Source organism: Notamacropus eugenii, chromosome 1 (genome assembly GCF_028372415.1).
Source record: "Notamacropus eugenii isolate mMacEug1 chromosome 1, mMacEug1.pri_v2, whole genome shotgun sequence".
Taxonomy (NCBI): Eukaryota; Metazoa; Chordata; class Mammalia; order Diprotodontia; family Macropodidae; genus Notamacropus; species Notamacropus eugenii.
In genome coordinates, this window is record NC_092872.1 from 633,108,171 (window position 1) to 633,131,039 (window position 22,869).

General features: G+C 37.6%; 1 protein-coding gene across 4 annotated transcripts in view; it reads left to right on the top strand.

Moving 5' to 3' along the window:
- The window catches only part of ANTXR1 (ANTXR cell adhesion molecule 1), a 308,995-nt gene that overhangs the window by 80,954 nt on the left and 205,172 nt on the right, over positions 1 to 22,869 (top strand). For all 4 annotated transcript variants that reach the window (XR_011972695.1, XR_011972694.1, XM_072635321.1 and 1 more), the window contains exon 9: positions 10,600 to 10,660. Coding sequence is in view for 2 of the 4 variants with exons in the window: in XM_072635321.1 (XP_072491422.1) it covers positions 10,600 to 10,660 (61 nt within the window). In the remaining 2 variants the exon portion in view is untranslated. The remainder of the gene's footprint in view (positions 1 to 10,599; positions 10,661 to 22,869) is intronic.

Genomic DNA, 22,869 nt, shown 5'->3' on the forward strand with positions numbered 1-22,869 from the left:
AGCATCTTTAATTGCTTTTAGGACACCTCAGCATGAGTGTCTCATAAGAATATCAAATTCAACATGTCCAAAACAGAACTAATTATTTTTCCTCTTATTTCAACTTTCCTGCTACTATCAAGGACATCTCTATCCACTCAGCCACCCAGTGCTGCAACTGAAGTTTCATCCTTGACTGCACAATTTCCATCTGTTGGCCATATCTGTTGATTTTACCTGTCATGGCATCTCTTGTATACAGCCCTTCTCTGTACTCATTTAGCCACCACTCTGGTTCAAGCCTTCATACCTGGACTATTGCAATAGCCCTTTGGCTGGTTTCCTTGGCTTATGTCTAGCCTCACTTCAGTCTATCCTCCACTCAGATGCCAAAGTTATCTTCCTAAAACACAGGTCTGACGATAATACTTTCCTACTCAATAAATTCCAGTGGCTTCTATTACCTCCAGGATCAAATATAAAAACCTCTCTTTGGTTTTTAAAGACTTTTACAACCTGGCTTCTTCCTACATTTCCAGTCTTCTTACATTAGACTTCTCTCCACATGCACCACAGTCCAGTAGTACTGGCCTTTCTGCTTCATTTTCCTTAGCCCTACTTTGCTTTTTCACAGTCCCCAATACCTGGAATGCTTTCCATCCTTACCTCCACATTCTAGTTTCTCTGGGGTCTTTCAAGATTCAGATCAAATATTACAAAAGGAACCTTTTCTGTCCCCTTCTCAGACATCCTTCTGCCCCCACCCCATTCTTGTCCCTTCCCTTTGAGATTACTTCCCATTAACATTCCCCTCCCTTCCCCTATAAAATCGGAGCTGCTCGAAAGCAGGGTCTATACCTTTGTCTTTCTTTGTATTTCCAGAGCCTTGTATAGTTCCTGGATTATGCTAAGTACTTAATAAATGCTTCTAAAATGATTGGTTGATTGTTGCCAAGGTGCAGATAATAGGAAGAAAAAGAGAGCTATGTAATAGTACCTCTAAGAAAATAGACATTTGGAGATTATCCCAATATATCCAAGCATTAGAAAACTCAAACTACATATCACCCACTTAATATCAAAAATAAGGTAACATACGGAATACAATCTGTAAAGGAAAAATATATCAGAAATTTATGATGCTGTTAACCAGCAAATTAAAACTAAAAGTCAAAAGCTAAAAGTGATACAGGGAATCAAAGCAAGACAAAGAGAAAAATAAACAACCAAACATGCATAAAAATATGCTATGGAGCTTTGAAAAGCAAAGAAATTCAAAGGAGGACCCTCAAAGAAGTCATATGTGAATAATTTCTGATCAGCTAACTTGTAAAGAAGTCCAGCACAATGAAAAAGCAAGTTGTGTCAAACATTGAGCAAAAAGCTTGTATGCTGTTAACATCATGGACAGGATGATTATGTCAAGGGAGGTGATGAAACTTCTAGTTTCTCTATAAAACTGGTAAATGGCTGGTCTGGATAAGATCCATTATTACTGACTTGAACATCTCAGAGGTACATGCATTATTAGCAAAGCATTTTTACCAGCTTCCTCTCCGAGTCAAGCTTGATCCCATCTTTCTTAACAGAAAGCATCACTTATTTATTACCCAAAGATAAGAATACCAATGACTTCTCCAAATATAGGCCAATTCAGCGTTTGTATATTTTATACAAAGCTCTGCCAACTTGTTTTGATTTTTAAAAAAAATGTTCTGTAAACATTTAGAACAAAAGGATCTACCCAGAAAAATCTCACAGTTATAAAGAGTAACTCATCATTAATTTGGTCATTTTTGAACAGGTCATCTAAAAGTGCCATGATATTTACATTATCCTTATCAATTATCATTGTCTTTAACACAGATTCTCATTCATCACTTAATCTTATGCTGTAGATATATAAAAGAGATGCAAGCAAAGTGAGAACACTAGAGTATCTGATTTCCATAAGGAAAAACTGTTCTTTATTAAAATAATAAGTCAAGAACTATTGATATAAAATGTGGCATCTTCCAAAGGGACAGTTTAAGTTCACTATGATTCTGCCTAGTCTTCATCACTCATGAATGGAACTGAGTATGACTTTGAAATCAAAAAGGGAGTCTTTAAACCATTTTTAATCAGTGAATGTATATGGATGACATCAAGTTTGCATGATTCTACTGGAAAACATATTAAGTAGCTTCTTCATCTTATGGAAGCTTTTTCTGATGGTATAAAATTTTCATTGGGACACAATATGTGTAAAATTTTTACTGCATGTTAAGAACAGAGATGGAAGGCTTTGAGCTTGTGTCTGAGTGTCAAATTGAATTAAATGATAAAAATAATACTTAGAAATACGTTGGTCTTCTTGAGGTGAAATACACTAAACTTTAATCTATCATGGAAAAAAACTGATCTAGAAGGTTATATTTGTTAGGATACTGACAGGCATACTGAAGTCAAATCTTAAGAGGAAGAACACATTTAGAACAATTAAAAGGTATGCAATAACACTCTTAATGTTTACTCTTGGTGTAGTAAATGCTTTAAAGTTCTTTGGGTGGTTAGTGCCCTTTGAATGTGCCTTAGTTCCAGCTCCACAATAAAAAAAATTCTCCCTTTTGCCATGATAGTAATAGACCAGAACCAAAAACATATGGCCGAAAATACTCAAGTCTATATGATGATTGCATCGATGACATATGATCGTAAAAACTAGTTCATTGGCCAGTCGGACCCCCAATTTTACTTATAATTGAGTGATTATTTTATCTCTTTTATTTTATAAACTGATGATCTTGGATTTTTCTCTTCCTTGTGACTTTTCCCTTCTTTCCTTCCCTCTCACTCCTTTCTTCCAAGTTAGCCCTCATGGTAGGATAGTAGGTATAAAATGATGGCTCTTTTCTCCAACAGAGGCTCAACTAAGTTTTATTTACATCACAGGAGAAACTTCAGATTGGTTTCTATGTTCTTCCAGCTTCAGACAGAAAGCCAAAGACAAGTTTTTCACCAGGTTGACTGAAGTACCACTATCAGCTGAATAAACAATACCATATTCCCACTCGGCTTATGGTATGAAGTGATGCTTACTTTCCTAAGTCTAACTCTCAGTTTTAAGAACAAAGAAGCCTCAGAAACATATCTTGCCAGTTTAATCACTGCATAGCTTATAGTAACCTCTTGTGGTTAGTTCGCTCAATCCTAAGTCTTCCATTCCTTAATTCTTTGTCCACAGATGCACAGACTGACACACAATGAACTGGAGGAATATGTTTGATATAAGAATACACATAGAACAAATTACCCTGGGAACCATTCCCAGCTATACAGACTTTCTGAGAGATACACAAAACTCACACAGATGGATAGACAGGAAAAAGGCTTATTGATTGTATTTAAATTCCCTGGATTCACATCTTTCAAGGATATTGTAACCTATCAAGCACAAGAATAATAATTCTAGTCATTCCTCTTAGATGCACCAAGGAAGACCAGCCCCCATTGATTAATATCAGTGAATATATGTTTCTTTTTGCTATCAAGTTTTCCTTGACTAATAATCAATCTACACATGAAAAATGAAGTGAAGGAAAATGAGAACAAATGAATTTTATAGAGTCCATGAGTTTCTTCCTCCATTTTCCAAGGACAGCTTCCCTGATTGCTTGGTGTCTCTTGTGCAGACTGCCCTTGTTTATGTACTATTGCTCTGTCCTACTCTTGAAGGGGCCATCAGGATATGAAACAAAAATACCCAAAAGTCAATCACTAGTGATTCATATAAGAAAGAAAATAATTTTGTCTGTTGTGTATTAGAACTATTTTTTTATTAATGGAGATTCATGAGAGCTGGTGCAGAGGCTGAATTGTATCTCTCCTTTGTCTTTGAAAAAATGAAAGAAATGTACCTTCCCTGCCAAGGGCAGTCTTTAACAAGTTTATGAAGTCTTGGAGTGAAGGTTAGTTCTTTGTGAACTCACATGAATCAGTGTCCTCATGGTGTCTCTTGGCTGTCTGCTCAGCTCTGCTCTACTGTTCTGTCTCTAGGACTCAGCCTTCCCCTTTCTGTCCCATTAAAGTCTGTGCCCCACTCTCTCAGCATTTTATGCTAAAGTAATTGCTGAATGTGTTGCTCTCTATTAAAAGAGATTTCTAGAAAAGGTATTACCTTCACTGAAAGGGACAATCTCCAGTGCTGTGGCAGGTTAGGGACAGGAAGCTCTCTCAAATTCCTATACTATGTAGTTGTCAAAGACAAAAAAGTATAATGAGTGCTGGACCCAGAGTCTATGATTCAGTTTTGACTTTGACATTGGCTCAATGTGCGACCATGGATTAATTTATTTCACCTCTCTGAGTCTCAGTTTCCTCATCCGTAAAAGGAGAATAGTAATACTTGCATTGCCTACCTCACAGGGTTGGTGTTAAAAAAAAGTGCTTAGTAAACATTAAATTGCTTAAAGAAAGGAAAACTATTAATATTTTTTAAAATAAAAGAATTATTTGCCCTGATCCAAGATTTTCTACATACATTAACCTCATTTGTGACTTGAAGGATTAAAAGTCATCTATCTGTCCTGAAATTCACCTAGAGCACTTTGGATTTCTGTACCCAAAGGAGAAACATGTGCTATCATCATGTTTTCCTTTGTATCTTACTTAGGCAGAAGTAGCATGGGTACAGTAGAAATAGCCTTGGATTTGGAGTGAGAGGGTCAGTTTTCAAATCTTGACTGTTACATACAAGTTCTGTGAAAATGTCTCTGAGTGTCACTTTTCTCATCTATAAAAGACTGACCCTCTGGTAAATCACTCAACATTAATTAAGTATTTACTAGGTACTATGCACTATGCTAAGAGCTGGGATATAATTTTTTTTTAAAAGACAGTCTTTGTCCTCAAGGAGTGTATAATCTAATGGGAGAAGACAGCACAGAGAAAGGGAACTAAAAAGTAGGGGAAGTGGGGGAAGGCACCAGGAAAGGTAAGCAAGACAAGACCATGATGGAAAAGTCAGAAAAGTCTCAAAGTGGTAGAGCTGGGTGAGAAATGAGGAGATATTCTGATCTGGGCTCTCTCATTAAAGAGAGGTTTGGAATTCATCATGGCTCCACCCTCCAATCACAGGAACTTAAGGTGGATTTCCAGTATTGAGGAGATCTTGCAGGATGCTGTTTTCCCAAAAATGAGTTTCCTGGAATGTAGTCATCAGAGAAGTCCCAAAGTAGTACAGTCAGCTAAGAAATGAGAGGTTCTTAGTGTCAGATAACCTTTAAGGTTCCATCTAGATCTAAATTCTCAACAGGGATCTTTCCATCTTTAGGTTTTCTTAGAGCACCATGTCTAAACTTCTCCTTTGCCCCTCTCATATTCTACTCTCTATCATTCATATTTGAAAGTCAGCAGTGGTACAAACACTTAATTTGATTCTTAACCTGGTACTGACACACTTAGCTGCATAATGATCTTTCTGATTCCCTTTTTATCTGTTCAGTGAAGACTTAAAAGCAATTACAATACTTGTGTTAACTACCTCACAGGGTTTAAGGGAAGAGTACTTTGTAAATGTTAAGGCTTTTTAAAATGAAAGTTATTAAGATGTCTTATCCCCTTATTAGAGTCTAAGTTCCTTGAGGACAGGGACTATGTCTTAATTTTCATCTTTGTATTTTTCATCATCTAGTAGAATGACTTCACATAGAGTGTGTTTAATAAGTATTGGATTGAGGAGACAATCATTCCACAGCTATAATAATAATAATATTAATAATAATTAGTAGTAATGGTTATTATTAGTAATAATGATGATAACTAGCATTTCCTTATCTGGCTTCCGTGTCACATCACACTCATATTGAGTTTGTAGTTCATTAAAATCCTTTGGTCTTTTTCACACGAATCATTGTCTGCCCAAGTATAAGATGGGGAAGACGTGCTTGGATAATAGTTCATGTGAAAAAGACCAAGAGATTTTAGTGAACTACAAACTCGATGTGAGTCAATCATGTGGTAGAATTTGACAACCCCAAATATTAATGTGATCTTAGGCCATATTGATTGTATCATAATGTTTGGATGAGGAGAAATGATGGTTCTGTTATATACCGTCTTGGACAAGCCATACCTGAAATATCATCTTCAGTTTGAGCTACCATATTTTATGAAAGACATGACTGAACTATAGAGTGTTCAGAAGAGAGCTAGCAAACAGGTTAAGAGATTCACAATCCTGACCTTATAGAAACATATTAAAGGAATTGGAGATGTTTAGCCCGGAGAGAAAACATGTATTCAATTATTTTAAGAATAATCACTGTGGCTGAATGGCCACCGGTTACATCAGAGAGATTCCTGCTTAAGTTAAACTATATGACTCTTCATCTTTGAGATTTCATGAATTTTACAAAGTTCATTTTCATTTACTATTTCATCTCACAATAATCCTGGTTTTAAATCTTTTTAACAGATAAGTAAATTGAAGTACAGTGAATTCAAGTAGTTTTCCTAAGTCTTTTGGCTACAGTCCTCTGGCCTTTCTGCTACAGTTTCTACTTTCTGTTACAGTTACCTGTACCTTGACTGGTAACAGTGTCTGGTGACATGAATGTCCTTTCTTCCTTGTGTCTATCTGTGCTCTTTCTTTGTTTCTTTCATAAAACACTTACTTCCTCTCATCTCTCTGAACTCCATTCCTTTTCAAATTCTTTTTCTGCCCCTCAGTTGCACTCTCAGCCTTAATATCTGCCCTTTCTCTTACTTCAGCAATCTGTTTATCCTTGATTTGTTAGCCACTCTTCTATCACTACCCTCCTCACAGCTCAGGCACAACCATTACGGTACAGTTCAGGCTCCTAAGGAACTGGGTGCTCCCCACAGATCCCACAGTTACTATTTTCTCTCCACGTTTTGATATCAGGTATTTCAAATCAATAGAGGCTATAGTCCCAGCCAAGTTCTGTTCAGACCCCTCACAGATAAATTTTTACTATATTGTATTGTAATGCTTTCCTTCCATCTGTTTCAGTTTATGATTGGAAAGGCAATCTTTCTGCTGGATTGGATCATAGTGCTTGGCTGACAGTTTCTGGCCCTTCATATACTTTTCAGATTTATCAGCAAATGCAGACACTTTCTGAGAGCATAATCCAGCCCATGTTTATTCCTACAAACCCTGTTACTGTCTTTGTGGTCAAATAGTCATTACAGTACAAATTCCATAGTAAGGTGTTTATAGTTTGGACCAAAGAAGTGAGTTTGAGGTCAGTAAACTGCATGGGTGAGAATTTAATTTAGGTTTTCTTTTCATGGTGTTTTGTTTATTTCTGCTTTTTAAAAAAAATGTATGTAGTTTGGCTATTTAAACATTTATTGTGGAGGTGAAATAAATACCAGGGGATTTCAAGCACCCCAGGAGTTCCCATTCACATTCTTTGGGCTGTTCTCAAAATACTGCTACTTATTAAAATCTTCTACTCATGTAAACTCTGTTATTTGAAAGGAGACATGTAATTGCTTTCCATCTTCAATTAATTATTTTCTAAGGTCTCTTCCAGTTCTAAGTCCTATCATTGTATAAGGATCAGAAAGAACCTTAAAATAAAATAGGCAGTTGTTACTGAAAACCTCATCATTTTAGACTAGAGAGAAATCTAAGTTGAATTACTGGAGTGTACAAATTTTGAAGGGACTTCCTTGTCAGTATGACTGCAGTGATGGATGAGCAGGGGCTGGATTCTAGAGCTCTAGCACCAGAGTCCTGCTGACTATTTTCTCTATGTTGTTTCTGTGTCTGATCCCTTGACTTCAGTTCCCTGGGAATGTTTCTAGGATCTCTCTTGTGAGAAAGTCTTGCACTCAGTCTTTCCAATCTCCATTCCTACTTACCTTTTCTTTAAAATATTATACTATATTTTTTAAATTTTATTTTTATCTTCAGCCCCAAATTTTCTCCCTTTCTCCACCTCTTTCCACATCCATTGAGAAAGCAAGAAATGCAGCATTTATTTAACAAATGAAGTCATACAAAACATATTTCTACATTCAGCCATGTTCTGAAGAGAAAAGAAAGAAAAATATGCCTCAGTCTGTACTCTGAGCTCATCAGTTCTCTCTCTGGAGGTGGATAGCATTTTTCTTCATGAGTCTTTTGGAACTGTGATGGCTTGCATTGATGCGTTACTAAGTCCTTCATAGTTGAATGTCTTCAGGGTATTTCTATTACTGTGCACATTCATTGCTTGGCACTGTTCACTTCATTTTGCATCAGTTCATGTAAGTCTTCCTAGGTTTTTCTGAAGTCAGTCCCTTCATCATTTCTTATTGCACAACAGTATTCTATCACATTCATATTCCACAACTTGTTCAGCTATTCCTCAGTTGATGGGCATCCCGTCAGTTTCCAATTATTTGCCTACATGAAAAGAGCTGTCCTAAATGCCTTTGTACACATGAGTCCTTTTCCTACTTTCCCCCAGAACTGATGATATTATAGAATCTTGGAATTATAAAAGACCTTCTAATTAAATCTATGCCTAAATAGGAATCCCCTTTACAAAATCTGAAAAGTGGCCATCTACACTCCCGTTTGAGGGGAACTTAATACTTTTTTAGACAAGCTACTCCACCTGGGAAAGCTCTAGTTGTTAGAAAGCATCTTGCCACATCAAGTCTAAGCATATCTCTGCAACTCCCTCCTGATTCTTCTAGTTCTAGCCTCCAGAACTGAACAAAACAGGTATAATACTTGTTCATACTAGTTCTTCACATACTTGAGAACAGCTATCTATCTTACATCTAGTGAGACTCTCCCAGCTTGATAGAAACTATCAGCATCCTCCTATAGCCCAGGGCAGCAAAGCTTTTGCCTTGTACTCCTTGGCTGGGCAGACCTCAGTAGAAAGCATGAGATATTTCCCCAAGGCACTGCAGTGCAGAATATCTTCTAATTGGAATCATCATCTTAAGAACATAGATTCTGAGCTGGAAGAAAGACTAAAGATCCTGTAGCCCTATCTTTCTCATTTTACAAGTGGGGAAATTGAGGACCAGAGAGATTCTGTGATTTGCCCAAGGCTACAAAGATAGGCAGCAAAAATGAGATTCAAACTCAAGTCTTCTGACTCCAAATATAGTTTTCTTTCCACCATACTACTTTGCCTGATCTTGGACTGATCTAGAGAAGGAAATGGAAGAATGGAGAAGGAAATGGCAAACCTCTCCAATATCTTTTCCAAGAAAATCTTAAATGGAATTCGGAAGAGTCAGACATGACTGAAAAATCACTGAACAATGCTTTGCCTTTCACGTCTGAGCTCAGCTAGTCCCTGGCAGAGGAGTAAGGCTGGGTTCATCTACCATCAATACATTTCCCAGTTTCTAACCACTTGGTTCTGATTACCAGAAAGGCTTTTTTTTAATGATTGGAGGAGCTACTCAGCTTCTCTTCAAATTGTGCCACAAACTCCACTCTCACAAATTTTCTAATCTAGACTAACAAAGTCCAAGTTAGTCTGATGAGTTCTCACTTAGCAGCATCATTTAATTAATACTGCCTTTGATGATGGAAGAGAGCCTTCTACTGGAGGACTTTGGGAATTTAGTCCACCTAGGCCAGGTGGAAGCTATCATATGTGGTTTCAGGCCTTTAGGATTAGAGTTCTACCATAAGAAACTCCAAAGAGTGTCAAGTCTTAGTTTAGAATGAGACCAAAGGACCAATTAGTGAAAGACCTTACAGACTCACTTAACAATAAACTTTTGAGGAGAAATGTTCTATATCCCTTCCAATCTGATTAGGCAAATTGACTGTTAGTTCTAGACTTACCCTGCTCGGGCACTGTTTACTCATTTCACATCCCCTGACCTTCACAAAACTTCCATGTATAAACTGGAAAATTTGATGAAACCAGGCAGTATTATGTTCCTTGATTTCTTCACAAACAACACCAATGCAGCCATTTAGTGAATTGCTTCATCTGATGCTTGTTTTCATTTTTACTGACTATTTTATCTTGTTTTTTATCAAGGGAACAAACTTGGCTAAAACTTTATCAATTTTGCTGAAAGTCATACTACAAATATTATCATCACCTTCATTTCATAGATGAATAAACTGATGCTCAGAAAGGTTCAGTGACTTGCTAAGATTCACAGAGTTATTCAGTGTGGGACCCAGGATTTGAGCCCAGATTTCTTGACTCTAAGTCTAGGCTGGTTTCCATTCTATCCTATTACATCTTAACACTTACACTCTCTATGATGACCCTGACTTCCTTAACCTTGAATGATTTCCCCCTCCTTGGAACTTCTATTACCTCTCCCAATTCTTTGTCATTCAGCAAACGCCATCCCATGTTCCCTGGGGACAAGGACTTAGCACATAACATGCTATATTCATGTAGTAAGTGTCTAAGCCCTCAAAAAAAGAATTGTTGATTTTGATGGTGATGTTGACTAATATCTGAAATACTCCCTACTTGAATCTGTAATTTGTAAATTGTATGTCAGTCCAGTCCTTTTAGTATCTACATACAGTTTCTATTTTAGTAGATGAAAATTATATTTGGCTCAACTTGTCTTAATGCTATCCATTGACTTCTCATGAATATTTAATTCCATTTCTTTCCCTAGATTCTGAAGAAGTCATGCATTGAAATTTTAGCAGCTGAGCCTTCAAGCATATGTGCAGGAGGTAAGTTGAAAACAAACTGTTATCTGGTCTTATACAATTCCCAATGTCTTTAATACCAACTACAAGTTAAACTTTTGTGGATAAATATGTGGGGGTATTTAAATAACTTAATTTATTTGTTTATTGAACCAAAAAACCCTCTGATGTTCTTAAGATTATTCATAGGACTTAGATCTAGAAAGGACTTTAGCTTCATCTAGTCCAGTAGAAGAATCAGAGAAAGGGATTGTCTGAGAGGTCACACAGGTAGAAAGCAACAGAGCTAAGATGTGAACTCAGATCTTTTAACTCTAGATCCAATGTTCTTTGCACCCCTACCAAAGTGACCGCTATCGCTGCCATTGATTTTTCCCTAGGACTTGTTCAGTTTTCAATCTTGTCTAATTTTTATAACCCATTTTGGGTTTTCTTAGCAAAGATGCTAGGGTGATTTGCCATTTCCTTCTCTAATTCATTTTACAGATGGGGAAACTGAGGCAAACAGGGTTAAGTGACTTGCTCAAGGTCACATAGCTAGTAAGTGTCTGAGGCTGGATTTAAACTCAGGACTCTGGGCCTAGCAATCTATCCACTGTGCCATCAAACTGCTCCCTAAGACCCATGATGACTATTAACTACCTATGCATGTTCCTGCATACTTGTGAACACATACAAATACAGTCACATTCAACATGAAAAGACTTGCCTAAAGGCTTTCCTTGACAGGATATTAAATGTGATGACCACATATTTAGCCTTGAGTGTAATTGTTAGATCCATTGACCATCATAGGTTTAAATCCTTATTTTAAAAAAACAACAAACTTGTTAATATTCAGACTGTCTAAGAATTGTGCCATATGAATTTTGCTGATATTTTTTAGGAGTTGGAATTGAGAAGGAACTCCAAAGAATATAATGCCCACATCACAAGAGAGCTATCTAAAACTGGCAATACGAATATGTGCCAAAAGTACCACTGAGGATCAAATTAAACTAGGATGAAGGCGTAGCAAGGAGGCTGACCAGGGATCCTTCATCAGTGGAGGCCCCCATTTTACTTGATAAATTGTGCAGTCTTTATATAAGTCTTTAGGTAGTACATTCCCAATTTGTAAGGGTGTTAGACTTTGAGTGTCCTCATTTGCATAAAGGATCAGAAAACACTTGAGTTGCCCATTTAGCAGAGAGCAGGTCCAGTGAGCCTGGCAGAACAAGGTGTTTCTCCAAGACATTGTACCCCCTGAGGACCAATGGCAGAGTGTCAAAGAGGACACCAGAGGTCCTGAACATTGCAGGTGTGAGTGGCCCAACTCTGCCTGTTTCTCATGCATGGGATTCTACCTTGCTCACTCTTCTCATGGATGGTGTGTATGTTCATGGGAGAGTGTGTCCTAAATTTATCGGGGAGGAGAAATATTTTATTGTAAATCTTTTTGCTATGCTATTCTAGGGACTCCCTTTAAGTCAATTGTCCCTTATGAATGCCTACTGAAAAATTAACAAATCATCAGGGGCTCATGAGCTATCATTCTGAGAATGCAGACTCAGCACCTTGAACCGAGGGTAGCTGCTTCCATGGGATGCATCCTACAAGTGAGAGGAAGGGAAGGGAGCCAGAGAAGGACTGGCGTGATGGGAATGTGTATTGTGAATGCAATATGAACTGCTGCTATGAATACATATGTATATATATTAAAGATTGAGTTGCATATAGTATAATATATATATACTTTTTATATAACATGTATCATATATATAATTATATATAATAGTATAATAAGCACTCCACTCAAAACTAGCATTTTTACAACTCCCGCAGCCTTTCTAGCTACCTTCTTATCAAGAATACCCACAATTTTCAGCAAAACTTTCTCAAGGCCTCTAGCAGTAGAGGATATACCCTCCCACTACTGGGAAGGGGTCCATGTTCCATCCTTCCATCCCTGGGGAGGGTCCTGTAGAACCATGGCTACTGTAGCTACAAAAAATAATACAATAACTGGGAAACATTAAAAAACTATCTCACTCCTACTAAAACCCATCCTCTCCTTGCCTTTAGTCTGTGCAGATCCCATCCTCATCACCAATTGTATCGTTAATGAGATAATTACACAGAAGGCACTGGAGTTTTCAGACTCCAGCCTCTAACAGGTTCACCCTTGATCTAGTCAGACAGTCAGATACTTTCATCAGGGTTAAAATAATCTTATTTTATTCTACTCTAATCTTCTCAAAAAGGTTGCTGATAATGGGAAAATCTGCCCCTCTAGTGTTCCCTAATCACCCTTATTGCAAGGGCTGGCAAGAAGGTGGGGCAACTATCCCTACATCTTGATGGGGACACTCGAGGCACACAGCTTGTACACTCCCCTAAATCCTGTCAAGCCTCAATGGGAGCCAGCTGAGGCAAAGACAGATTACCCCCAAACCTTGATGGGGCCAGTCAGGGCACACATAGCATTCCATCTAGTTCATTCAATCCTAAGGATTCCCCTCTTTACTAATATCAGCCACTTGTTCAGGGGAAAGGTCATCACCCTGAAAGAGGAGAAAATACATCACCAGACCACAAGAGTACCAACATCTGGGTTCACATTCACAACAGAGGGGATGACTTAATAATGGCTACCCAGAATCCCTTCTGGAAAATCACAAAGGTCTCAGGTGAAGCGTCCTTCCTATGAACGAGCCCCAAGACAAAATACCAGTTTCCTAGGATACATACAGTTTTAACTGATCGGCTCAGAGCTAGAAGGTGTGAAAGTCTACGTGACCCATCACCTGATTGGCTCTATTTGATTCAGTGCAGAATATGTTACAACTCTGAACTGGGCCAGAGTTCAAAGGAGTAAGGCATCTGTGATTGGTAAGGCAAAATACCAAAATTCAAAAGGACTCAGAATTGAATCCGTACATTCTAAGAAGGGTGGCCAATACTTAAAGGAAGAGGAATCAGCCATATATGCTTTTACCTTGAGACCTGGGAATACGGTCTCTGTTCCAAGGAAAAAGGGGAACATATGTAGTTACATAGGCCTTATAAATGTACAGTGAAGATCTTTATACGTTATTAATCCTTCAGATGTTTACCATTTAGCATGAGCCTGGGAAACTGAGATTGTTATGGCCATGGATCCTGGGAAACTGAATTATAATAACAAAAATCCTTTTTACACTCCAAAATGCTGTATTAAACTAAAGGGAATACTTAAAGTAATAATAGGTCCTAGCTTTCTCCTTGGACTTTAGCACAGGGATGTGCATACAATAGATACTGAATGAATACCGTGTTGGATAAATGACAAATTCATGGCATCATAGATTTAGAGCTAGAGAGGACCTTAGAAGTCATTCAGTCAGATTCCATCATCTTACAGGGAGGAAACTGAGACTCAGAGACAGGTTAAGTGACCTGCTCAAGTCTTCAGTAAACGTGTGAATGAATTTCAAAAACTCCCATAAAATCTACTTTGCATTCTCGATTATTAATAATCAATAAACATTTATTAAGTACCTACTGTATACCAGGTACTGTGCTAAGCCCTGGGGATACAAAAAGAGGAAAAGATAGTTTCTGCTCTCTAAGAACGTGTTTGTCCTTTGTTGCCGAAAAAGACCATGCCATCAGAGAAATAATGACATAACTTGCACTTTGTTTTGAGTGAGGGAGGGCTGTGCAGGTCACCAGCCTCACTTCTCCTCCAGAGCCATCTGAATCCAGTGACCAGATATTTATCAGGATGACTAGAGATGACTCCGGATGAGGCAATTAGGGTTGTGACTTGCCCAAGGTCACACAGCTAGTGAGTGTCGAATGTCTGAGATGAGATTTGAACTCAGGTCCTTCTGACTCCTGCACTGGTGCTCTATCTACTGCACCACCTAGCTGCCCCTACTCTCAGAGCTCACAATCTAATGAAGATGCAATTTATTTTCCCATGTAATACATTGAATCTCAGTTGAGATTTCCTCAGTCAATATCTTTTGTATGCCCTATTCAATCTTCCATTGCCAATTCTTCATAAATCAATAGTAGTGGGTACTATATATATGATTATATTCACGTAGTCCAATAAGGGACCATTTCAAACAGATTCAGTCTTTTTAAAAATTTACAATTTATTTTATTTTTAATTTATGGAATAAAGCAAGCATTTCCATAACATAGTATAATAAAGAAGATGATTGCACAGAAAACTACAAATATATTATGTACAACTTGTTATTCATTTTAAATATATAATAAAGTTATCATGTAAATTTTTTATTTCATTCTAATTTTTTTAATCCTCTTTGATTCCTCTAAGTTTGAGCCATAGGGATTTTTGCTTGTCTGCTTTGTTTTTATTTTTTACTGACCAGAATTAGGCTTTACTATGTTCATAGTGAAGCAGAGAAGCAGCATGGTAGAGTGTTTAGAGAACTGGTTTTGGAGCCAGGAAAACCTGGGTTCAAATTCTGCCCTGATATATACTGTCCATGTTACACTCTCCAGGTAACTTAACCTCTGAAGTCCCTAGGCAACTCTTTAAGACTCTTAAAGGTGGTGCTGACCTACTCTGGTAAAAGGAGTTTCCTCAGCTGAAAGTTCTCCATACTGAGGAAATCCCAGATTCAGTCCCAATCCTTGAAATGTAGTAAACTGAGGAAAATTCTAGCTGTCAGATTTCCTTCTTAGGTTGATGTCTTTAAAAATGGCAAGAAAATTCCTGAAGATATCTGTCATTTTTGAAAGGTTATAAATAGGAAGAACATGGATAGATTTTCAGGTTTGAGTTAGGAACACCATTATTCCCTCTTGAGTTTTCTTACCTCAAAGGAAACAAAATGAAAGCTAACTGCTATTATCTGATTTATCAATAGAAAACATACTTAGATGGACATGGGAGCTCATCACGAGTGTTTTTTCCACCCTTGTAGACCCACAACCCTTCTATGCTTTCTCATCTGATAGGATTCTTGTCCATGTCTTTCCACAAATCCCCCATAGAAAAACTTAAGGCAAACTGGAGGAGTAGATAGACCACTGTGCATGTCATCAGGAAGACCGAGGTTTAAATCTCACCTCACATACTGACATGACCCTGGGCAAGTCACTTGAGCGCTCTATGCCTCAATTTCCTCATTTGTAAGATCTTTGAAGGGGTTGAACTCAATGGCCATGTAGTCTATTACTTGCCATGAAGGCATATCTTCAATAACCCAGGATTACTTCCCCATTGTGATGAGCATCAGAAGACTTGAGGAGAAGAATAAAAAACACTTATGTATTATGGATAGAGCAATAAGTCTTTTAGAAAGTCAAAGTTATTTTCAAAATGAATCCTCTCTCTTTAATTTGAACACTTTTTTAACCTGTCTTAGAAGTGAGATGGAAGAAGTTCCTTTGGTTTTTCATCTCAATTTGGGAAAATGATTTTTAAAACAATGGGAAGGACTTCAGTGGAGCCAGAGGCAGAAAGTTTCCTTATTAAACAGTAAAAGACATACTCTTCAATACTTATTTATTCAAAATAATATGCTAAGTTCTAGAAGAATAAAGGTTGTTCTCAGAACTCTGAATAAACAGACCATAGCTCATTAAAGCCCAGCCATCAGGAACAGGTATCATAAATACAGTGTAGCTCCAGTATATGATTTTATGGCTTATTATATATGGTAAATTCTGAACAACATAGAATTGCCAAATATACTTGACCCAGTTTGCCAGTTTTCAAAGAATTAGAATAAAATACTGTTGTGGAAAGTTAATCAGGAAAGGTCTTGCAATTAATTTGATGAGCTTGCAGAGTGGAAATTCTTTGGGACTTAATTGAGAGGATAATTTTGGGATAATATATGTAAATGCTTTGCAAAATGTAAAGTACTTTATAAATGCTAAGGATGATGATGACAATGATGATGATGAAGATGAAGATGATATCTCTTTAAAGATTAGCATAACCCACAGTACTTAGTTGACATGTCTAGAGCTATCTGATTGGGCTCAGTGTTGGAGGCTGCTGGTAAGAAGAAATGGCAACTCTTTGAATCTCCTAGAGGATGGACTTTCCTGAATATGATGAACATGTTGGCTTTAAGTCTTGAGAGAATGGATTCTATTTGCAGCCTCTTCATTGGCCTATAAAAGGAGTTTTAATTAACGTAGTAGGGATTTTTTTCACCTTTTTTTCTGACTTTCTTCTGAAATGGTCCCAAAAATTGAAGTGTGCGTATGTGTGTCAGACAGACAGATAGACAAATGATGGGGTAGGGGAAGTTTGTTCATCCTCCACTACCCCCAAGGTTAAGTTATATGTGTTATCTGTGTCCCAGGCCACGTGGGCCAACACATGTATCTCACCATGTAGCTCTTCTGAAAGGCAGCTGACAATTTTTACTGATGGGGTGGGGTGTATGATTGAAAAATCTCCCTCCCCAGCACACTTACATACACATACACACACACACACACACACACACACACATGCACACACACACACACACGCACCATGAACACAAACACACAGGAGGGAAAAGGTGAAAAATACCCCCTAAGTCCTAGCAATTACATCTTAATGTTGGAGCTTCAGGTACGTGGCAGATGAATGAGGTGGATATTTTGAGACAGGATGCCTTCTCTGACCTTCTTAACTCGCTCCATGTAGGTAGTTGTCGACTTTATGTAAAACTAGCCCTGATGACAGATGTTGTTGCATATTTAAGCACACCTTTACCGTTGTCCATTGTCAAATTAACTTGCCTCCTTACATTGCAGACTTTCAAGTTCCTAATGCAACAGCTTGCAGATTCCTCTTCAGTACCCAACAGGACCTATTCATTGTTCATTCTAGCTCTTATTCTACTTCCAGAATTGCCTTGCAGAGAGAGGCCGTTTTATCCAGGAAATTTCTTTGTTTTCCTGGTGCATCATTTCCTCTGGTCCCCAGCCAGCAAGGCCCAAATTTTAATAGTTCATAGCATACGAGGTAAATGTTCAGGAAGAATACCAAATTATGCAAGAAAATGAATGAAATCAAGACTGAAACCTACCATCTGCTTTCCATTTGAGAACTTGGTTCTTCAGATATAAAAGCAAGCTAAAATTATTTCCTCACATGTTCTTTTTAACAATAGTTCTGTTAGTTACTTTTTATTGAGTTTCCTGTTCTTCTTCATAAATCTAAGTGATTAACACACATAGAAGATTGATTCTTTCTCTACCCAACGAGAACTTAGATACACAAACCATAGCTATTCAGTCATCTTCCAATCACAGAAGGCTGGTTTGTATTTTCATTGTTCTTTATGGTTCTCATGTCTGACAGCTGATCTGAATTATTTTCTTCTTTGTCTCTCCTTTTTATCCATTTTAAAATGTTTTTGTTTGTGCCAGTTATCTGAAAGTGAGAGGAGGAGGTGATAATAAGGTTTGGAAGAATAAATCCAATGTCCAGGATGGGAAAATTCTGGGAGATTAAATTAAATGTTAGATAGTAAGGGAAGTCATCATAATACAATGGAGAACAATGAATCTGAAGTTAAAAGATGCATGTTCAAATTCTAACTCTACAACTTGCTGTCTTTGTAAGTCTAGACAAGTCACTTTCTATCACTGGATTTCATTTTTCTCATCTGTACAGTGATAGGGTCGGAATAGATCATTGCCAAAATCAGGTACAACTCCTGAACCTGAGATTCTATAATTATTTATAGTCAGTTGATTGACATTTATTAATATGCCAGGCACTATGTAAAGCATTCCATATTCCCAATTCTGCAATATCTGATTTGACCAAGTCCAGATTAATATTGACACTTGTCATTTTACATGTGAAATACTTCGTATGAGCTACATGGAAAATGAAGTCCTTACGCAGTGGCTCCCCATACTTGCTTTGATAGTTCAGGAATCTGGGATTTCATGGGTGTTTCCTCTCTTGATGCAGATCCCAATACCTTCACTGCTTAGTAGACAATTTAATGACCTGATTTGGCTAGAAATCTTCATTTAATGGTGTTTTCTGTGGTGATCAGCCTTTCCTTCTTAACTGGGCTGGTCTATGGATGACAGATAACATAATTCACCCCTAGGCTATATTCAAAGCCTTTCCAGGTAGAAGGATCTGCTAGGGATTGAAATTCACTTGCCTAAACCTTCAAGGGTCAACTCCATTGAATCTGGAAAAGGGGAAAGGGGAGGTGGGGTAGATATTGATAAAACGAATGATAGAATTGAAATTTAAAGGATCTCTAGATACTAGCATGGAAGTATGTTATCAACAGAAAGTCCTATTATTTGAATTTTATGTACAAATTCTATATATGAATATAGAAGAGACATAGTTTAACAATAATTTTTGTGGGAAAGGCTTTAGGGTTTTTGTGTACTGAAGGATTGCTATGAATCTACAATGCGAGCAGTACTCCCTCTTCCCCAGAAAAAAAACAACTAATGTTTTCTCACTTACTAGTTGTGTGGCCCTGGACAAGTCACTTAACCCTATTTACCTCAGTTTCCTCTTTTGTAAGATGAGCTGGAGAAGGAAATGTCAAACCACTCAAGTATCTTTGCCAAGAAAACCCCAAATGGGGTCACGAAGAATAGGACACAACTGAAAAACGACTGAACAAAAATGTTTTCTTAGGATTAATGGACACATAATATCCAGACTAAGGAGGGTGAGCTAGTCCCACCACCTTCTGCCTTGGTCAGGTAACATTTGGGGTAATCATATCTGATACTTAGAAAGCACTTTCAAGCTTGCAAAATTCATCCCATAAATTACCCTATTTGAACCTTACAACACTTCTTTATTATAAGGATAATAGCGATCATTATCCCCATTTTACAAATGAGGAAACTTAGGCTGACGTGAGTTGTCATTCTTCTCTTCTCTTCTCTTCTCAGTCACACAGCCAACATCAGAGTCAGGGTTTGATCATCCTTACTCCTCGACTATTGTGCTATGAGAGCAACATTTTAGGTAGGACATATAGACAAACTGGAATTATATCCAGATGAAAGCAACTAAGATGATAAGAGACTCTGAAATCATGCTATTCTTTGAAATAACTAGAACTGTTTATAATAATGAAGAAAAGACTTGGGACAATGGGATGATAGGATAGCTATTTTGGAGTATTTGAAGGATTTGCATATGTATTCTCGGCCACAGAACAAAGAATCAGGATTAATAAGTAGAAGCCACAGAGAGAAAGGTTTCAGTGCAAGGAAAACCTTTGTAATAAAGCTTATATTTTTGTTATCTGGGGACTGTGGTTTCATTGGGGCAGTGGGGCTTCCTGTGAGGACTCCTTTCGTCAATGAGGATTAGTAAATCTCCTGGAATTATTGTAGATAGTTGCTGGGGCACCCAGAGATTCGTGACTTTTCCAGGGTTATTTGCACAGTATATATTAGAGGCAGAATTTGAACCTCGGTTTTCCTGACTCCAAGACCAGCTTTCCATCCACTATAACAGTGGAGTCAAATAAATAGAAGTGGTTGCCAGCCGACAGTATATTGACTTAGAAAACCACAAATTAACATTATCTATGTTATATTATATTTTTATTCATTTCTTTTAACATTTCTCAACTACATTTTAATCTAGTTCAGACCCCACAAAGGATGGCAGGCATATGGCCTGAGGGGTACAAACGTATCGTCTTTGTACTGCCTCATGCTAGTGATGAGAAGTGATGATCACAGCAGTTAAGAATGAATGACCTGCCCCACTATGGTGAGTTAAGTCAATTGGCATTTATCCAGTGCTTTCTATGTGCCAGGCACTGGGCAAAGTTCAGGGGATACAAAGAAAGACAAAACCCAATCTCTGTTCTCAAGGAGCTCATTGCTAAATAGGGGAGACAACAGGCAAACAACTATGTAATATGGAGGTGTGCACACTATATGTATCTGTGTCTGTGTGTATATGTACACACATATATATGATCATATCTGATAAACTGTCATCCTACTCTGTATAGAGCCTTCCCTCTGAGACTAGTCCCAAATTATCATATTCATAAGAATATTTATGTGAATATATATGCATATATTTGTGTATGTATACACATGCATAAATATCATAAGAAGGTCTTCTTACAGATTAGAATGATAGTTTATCAGAGACCCTATAGAGAGGTTTCCTATTCCAGACAATGATTAGGTTTGATGATCTCAGTGGTAACTATCTTCCAGTTTTCAGATATTTCAATTAACCAATAAATCAATCAATCAATATTTATCAAGAGCCTACTATGTGCAAGGCATTGTGTTAAACACTCAGGATACAAAAAGAGGCAAAAGACAAGCCCTGCCCTCCAGAAGCTTATAGTCTAATATTTGAGCCCAAAATTCTCTCTCTCTCTCTCTCTCTCTCTCTCTCTCTCTCTCTCTCTCTCTCTCTCTCTCTGTCTCTCTCTCTCTCCCATTTCCCCCCCATTCTCTACTTGCTGCGTTAGAACCAAGTAAACATCAGGATAGAACTGTCTTCCTGTGTATATTTGGGAAAATAACTTGATACCCTTATCAATGTTCAGGTAGCAGACTTGAATTTTATTGGTTAAAAAGAACTCCCACATGAGGAAAGTCCATCTACCAGTTCAAGTCAACACTTCCCCAGCAAATTATAGTCTTAGTTAGAGAGCTGCCTAGAGTTTTGGAAGGGTAAGTGATTTGCTCAGGTTAATATAGCAGCTGTATATCAGAGGAAGAATTTGAATCCAAGTGTTCTTGGCTTTACAATCAGTTTTCTATCAACTGATGCCAAATAAATTTGGCTCCTTTGCCCTGTTTTTACTTGTCTGCTTATCACTCAGTTTTAGTATTAATATAAGTTCCTGAAGTATGATGCAAGCTGCCAAAGCATATGTTTATATTTTGGTCTGCTTGAAACCCCCAGACATGATTCTTGACACAGGAGCACATTGAGGAAGGACTTCTGTTTCTGCCTTCATGTGTCCTATAATGTGGTATTTGCATAGACATTTTCTGATCCAGGAATTTAAAGTTTTCCATAGTTTCCACATGACTGGGTTCTATGCTATATGCTCCATAAGTCATTAAGACAAGACACAGCCAACAGGAGAGTAGCCTACTTTATAAGATATTCTGCAGTTGGTCTGATAAGCTGGAACATGGTGTTATTGAATAGGGCTTGGAGCTCAGCCTGAATTCCAAGATGAGTGTGTTCTCCTCGCAGTCTAGTGCCATGGTCTTTGGGGAAATGAGATAAATGGTCTGATCATAGAGTAGTGGGGGAAAAGAATCTTTGAATCAGCATAAACAACACATGCAATCTGAATTTTAAAAGGTAGATTGCAAGCTTAGCAACAGAAACTACTTCTTATTCTGACATGTGGCTATTGTATATCTCTGGTATTCAAAATGGAGATCAAAACATATTATGCCTATTTTAACTAAATAGGCATATGTGGAAATAATGTGACAATTTGTGAGGTTGGTTAGGGGGAAAACAACCCAACAACTTGTTTTGGAGTTAGAGGACCCAGTGTTTAAATCCCAGAACTGGTACATAGGACATTGCCTAGTCTGTTGACTGATTCCCTATCAGTGTGAAGAGGAAGAATGCAGCTAAGCTCTTGCTTTTTTGCACTATGTTAAAAGGTTTTGTTGTTTTTGTATACCATAGACCTTTTCCTATTGCACTGATAGGTCCCAAGCGTTCTCCTCACCCCAACTCTCCCTTATCGCAAAGAGAAGTTGTTAAAGAAGACAAACTAATATAGAAAATTGATCAGAATGTAACATCAGGTTTAGCTGCCTTTTGAGGGTTTTTTGTTTGAAATACTTGATTTTAGTAATTGTGTACATTGGTCTCCTAGTTCTGCTTTTTTTTTTTTTCACTTGGATAAGTTCATACCCAGGGACTGTCCCAGAAAGTCCTAACATTTGCCATGAAAGAGTAGAACAGATTCTATTTTAGAGCTGCAAAAGCACTTAGAGATCATCTAATCCAAACCACTATTATAAAGTTGAGGAGATGGGTCCAGAAAGGTTGTAAATTGCCCAAGGACTCACAACTGAGTCAGAATTAGAACGAGATTTTTTGAGGTCTGCTTCTTTTTTTCAGCATTTCAAGTTGAATGCTCTCAAAAACCCAATTTTCATGTAAATAATGAAACTGAATTATTAAAAATAGATAAATAAATAATGAAACTGGGGGGAGAAAGTAAATGTAGAGAATTGACAGGCCATATGTTATGAGAAAAGTTGGGCTA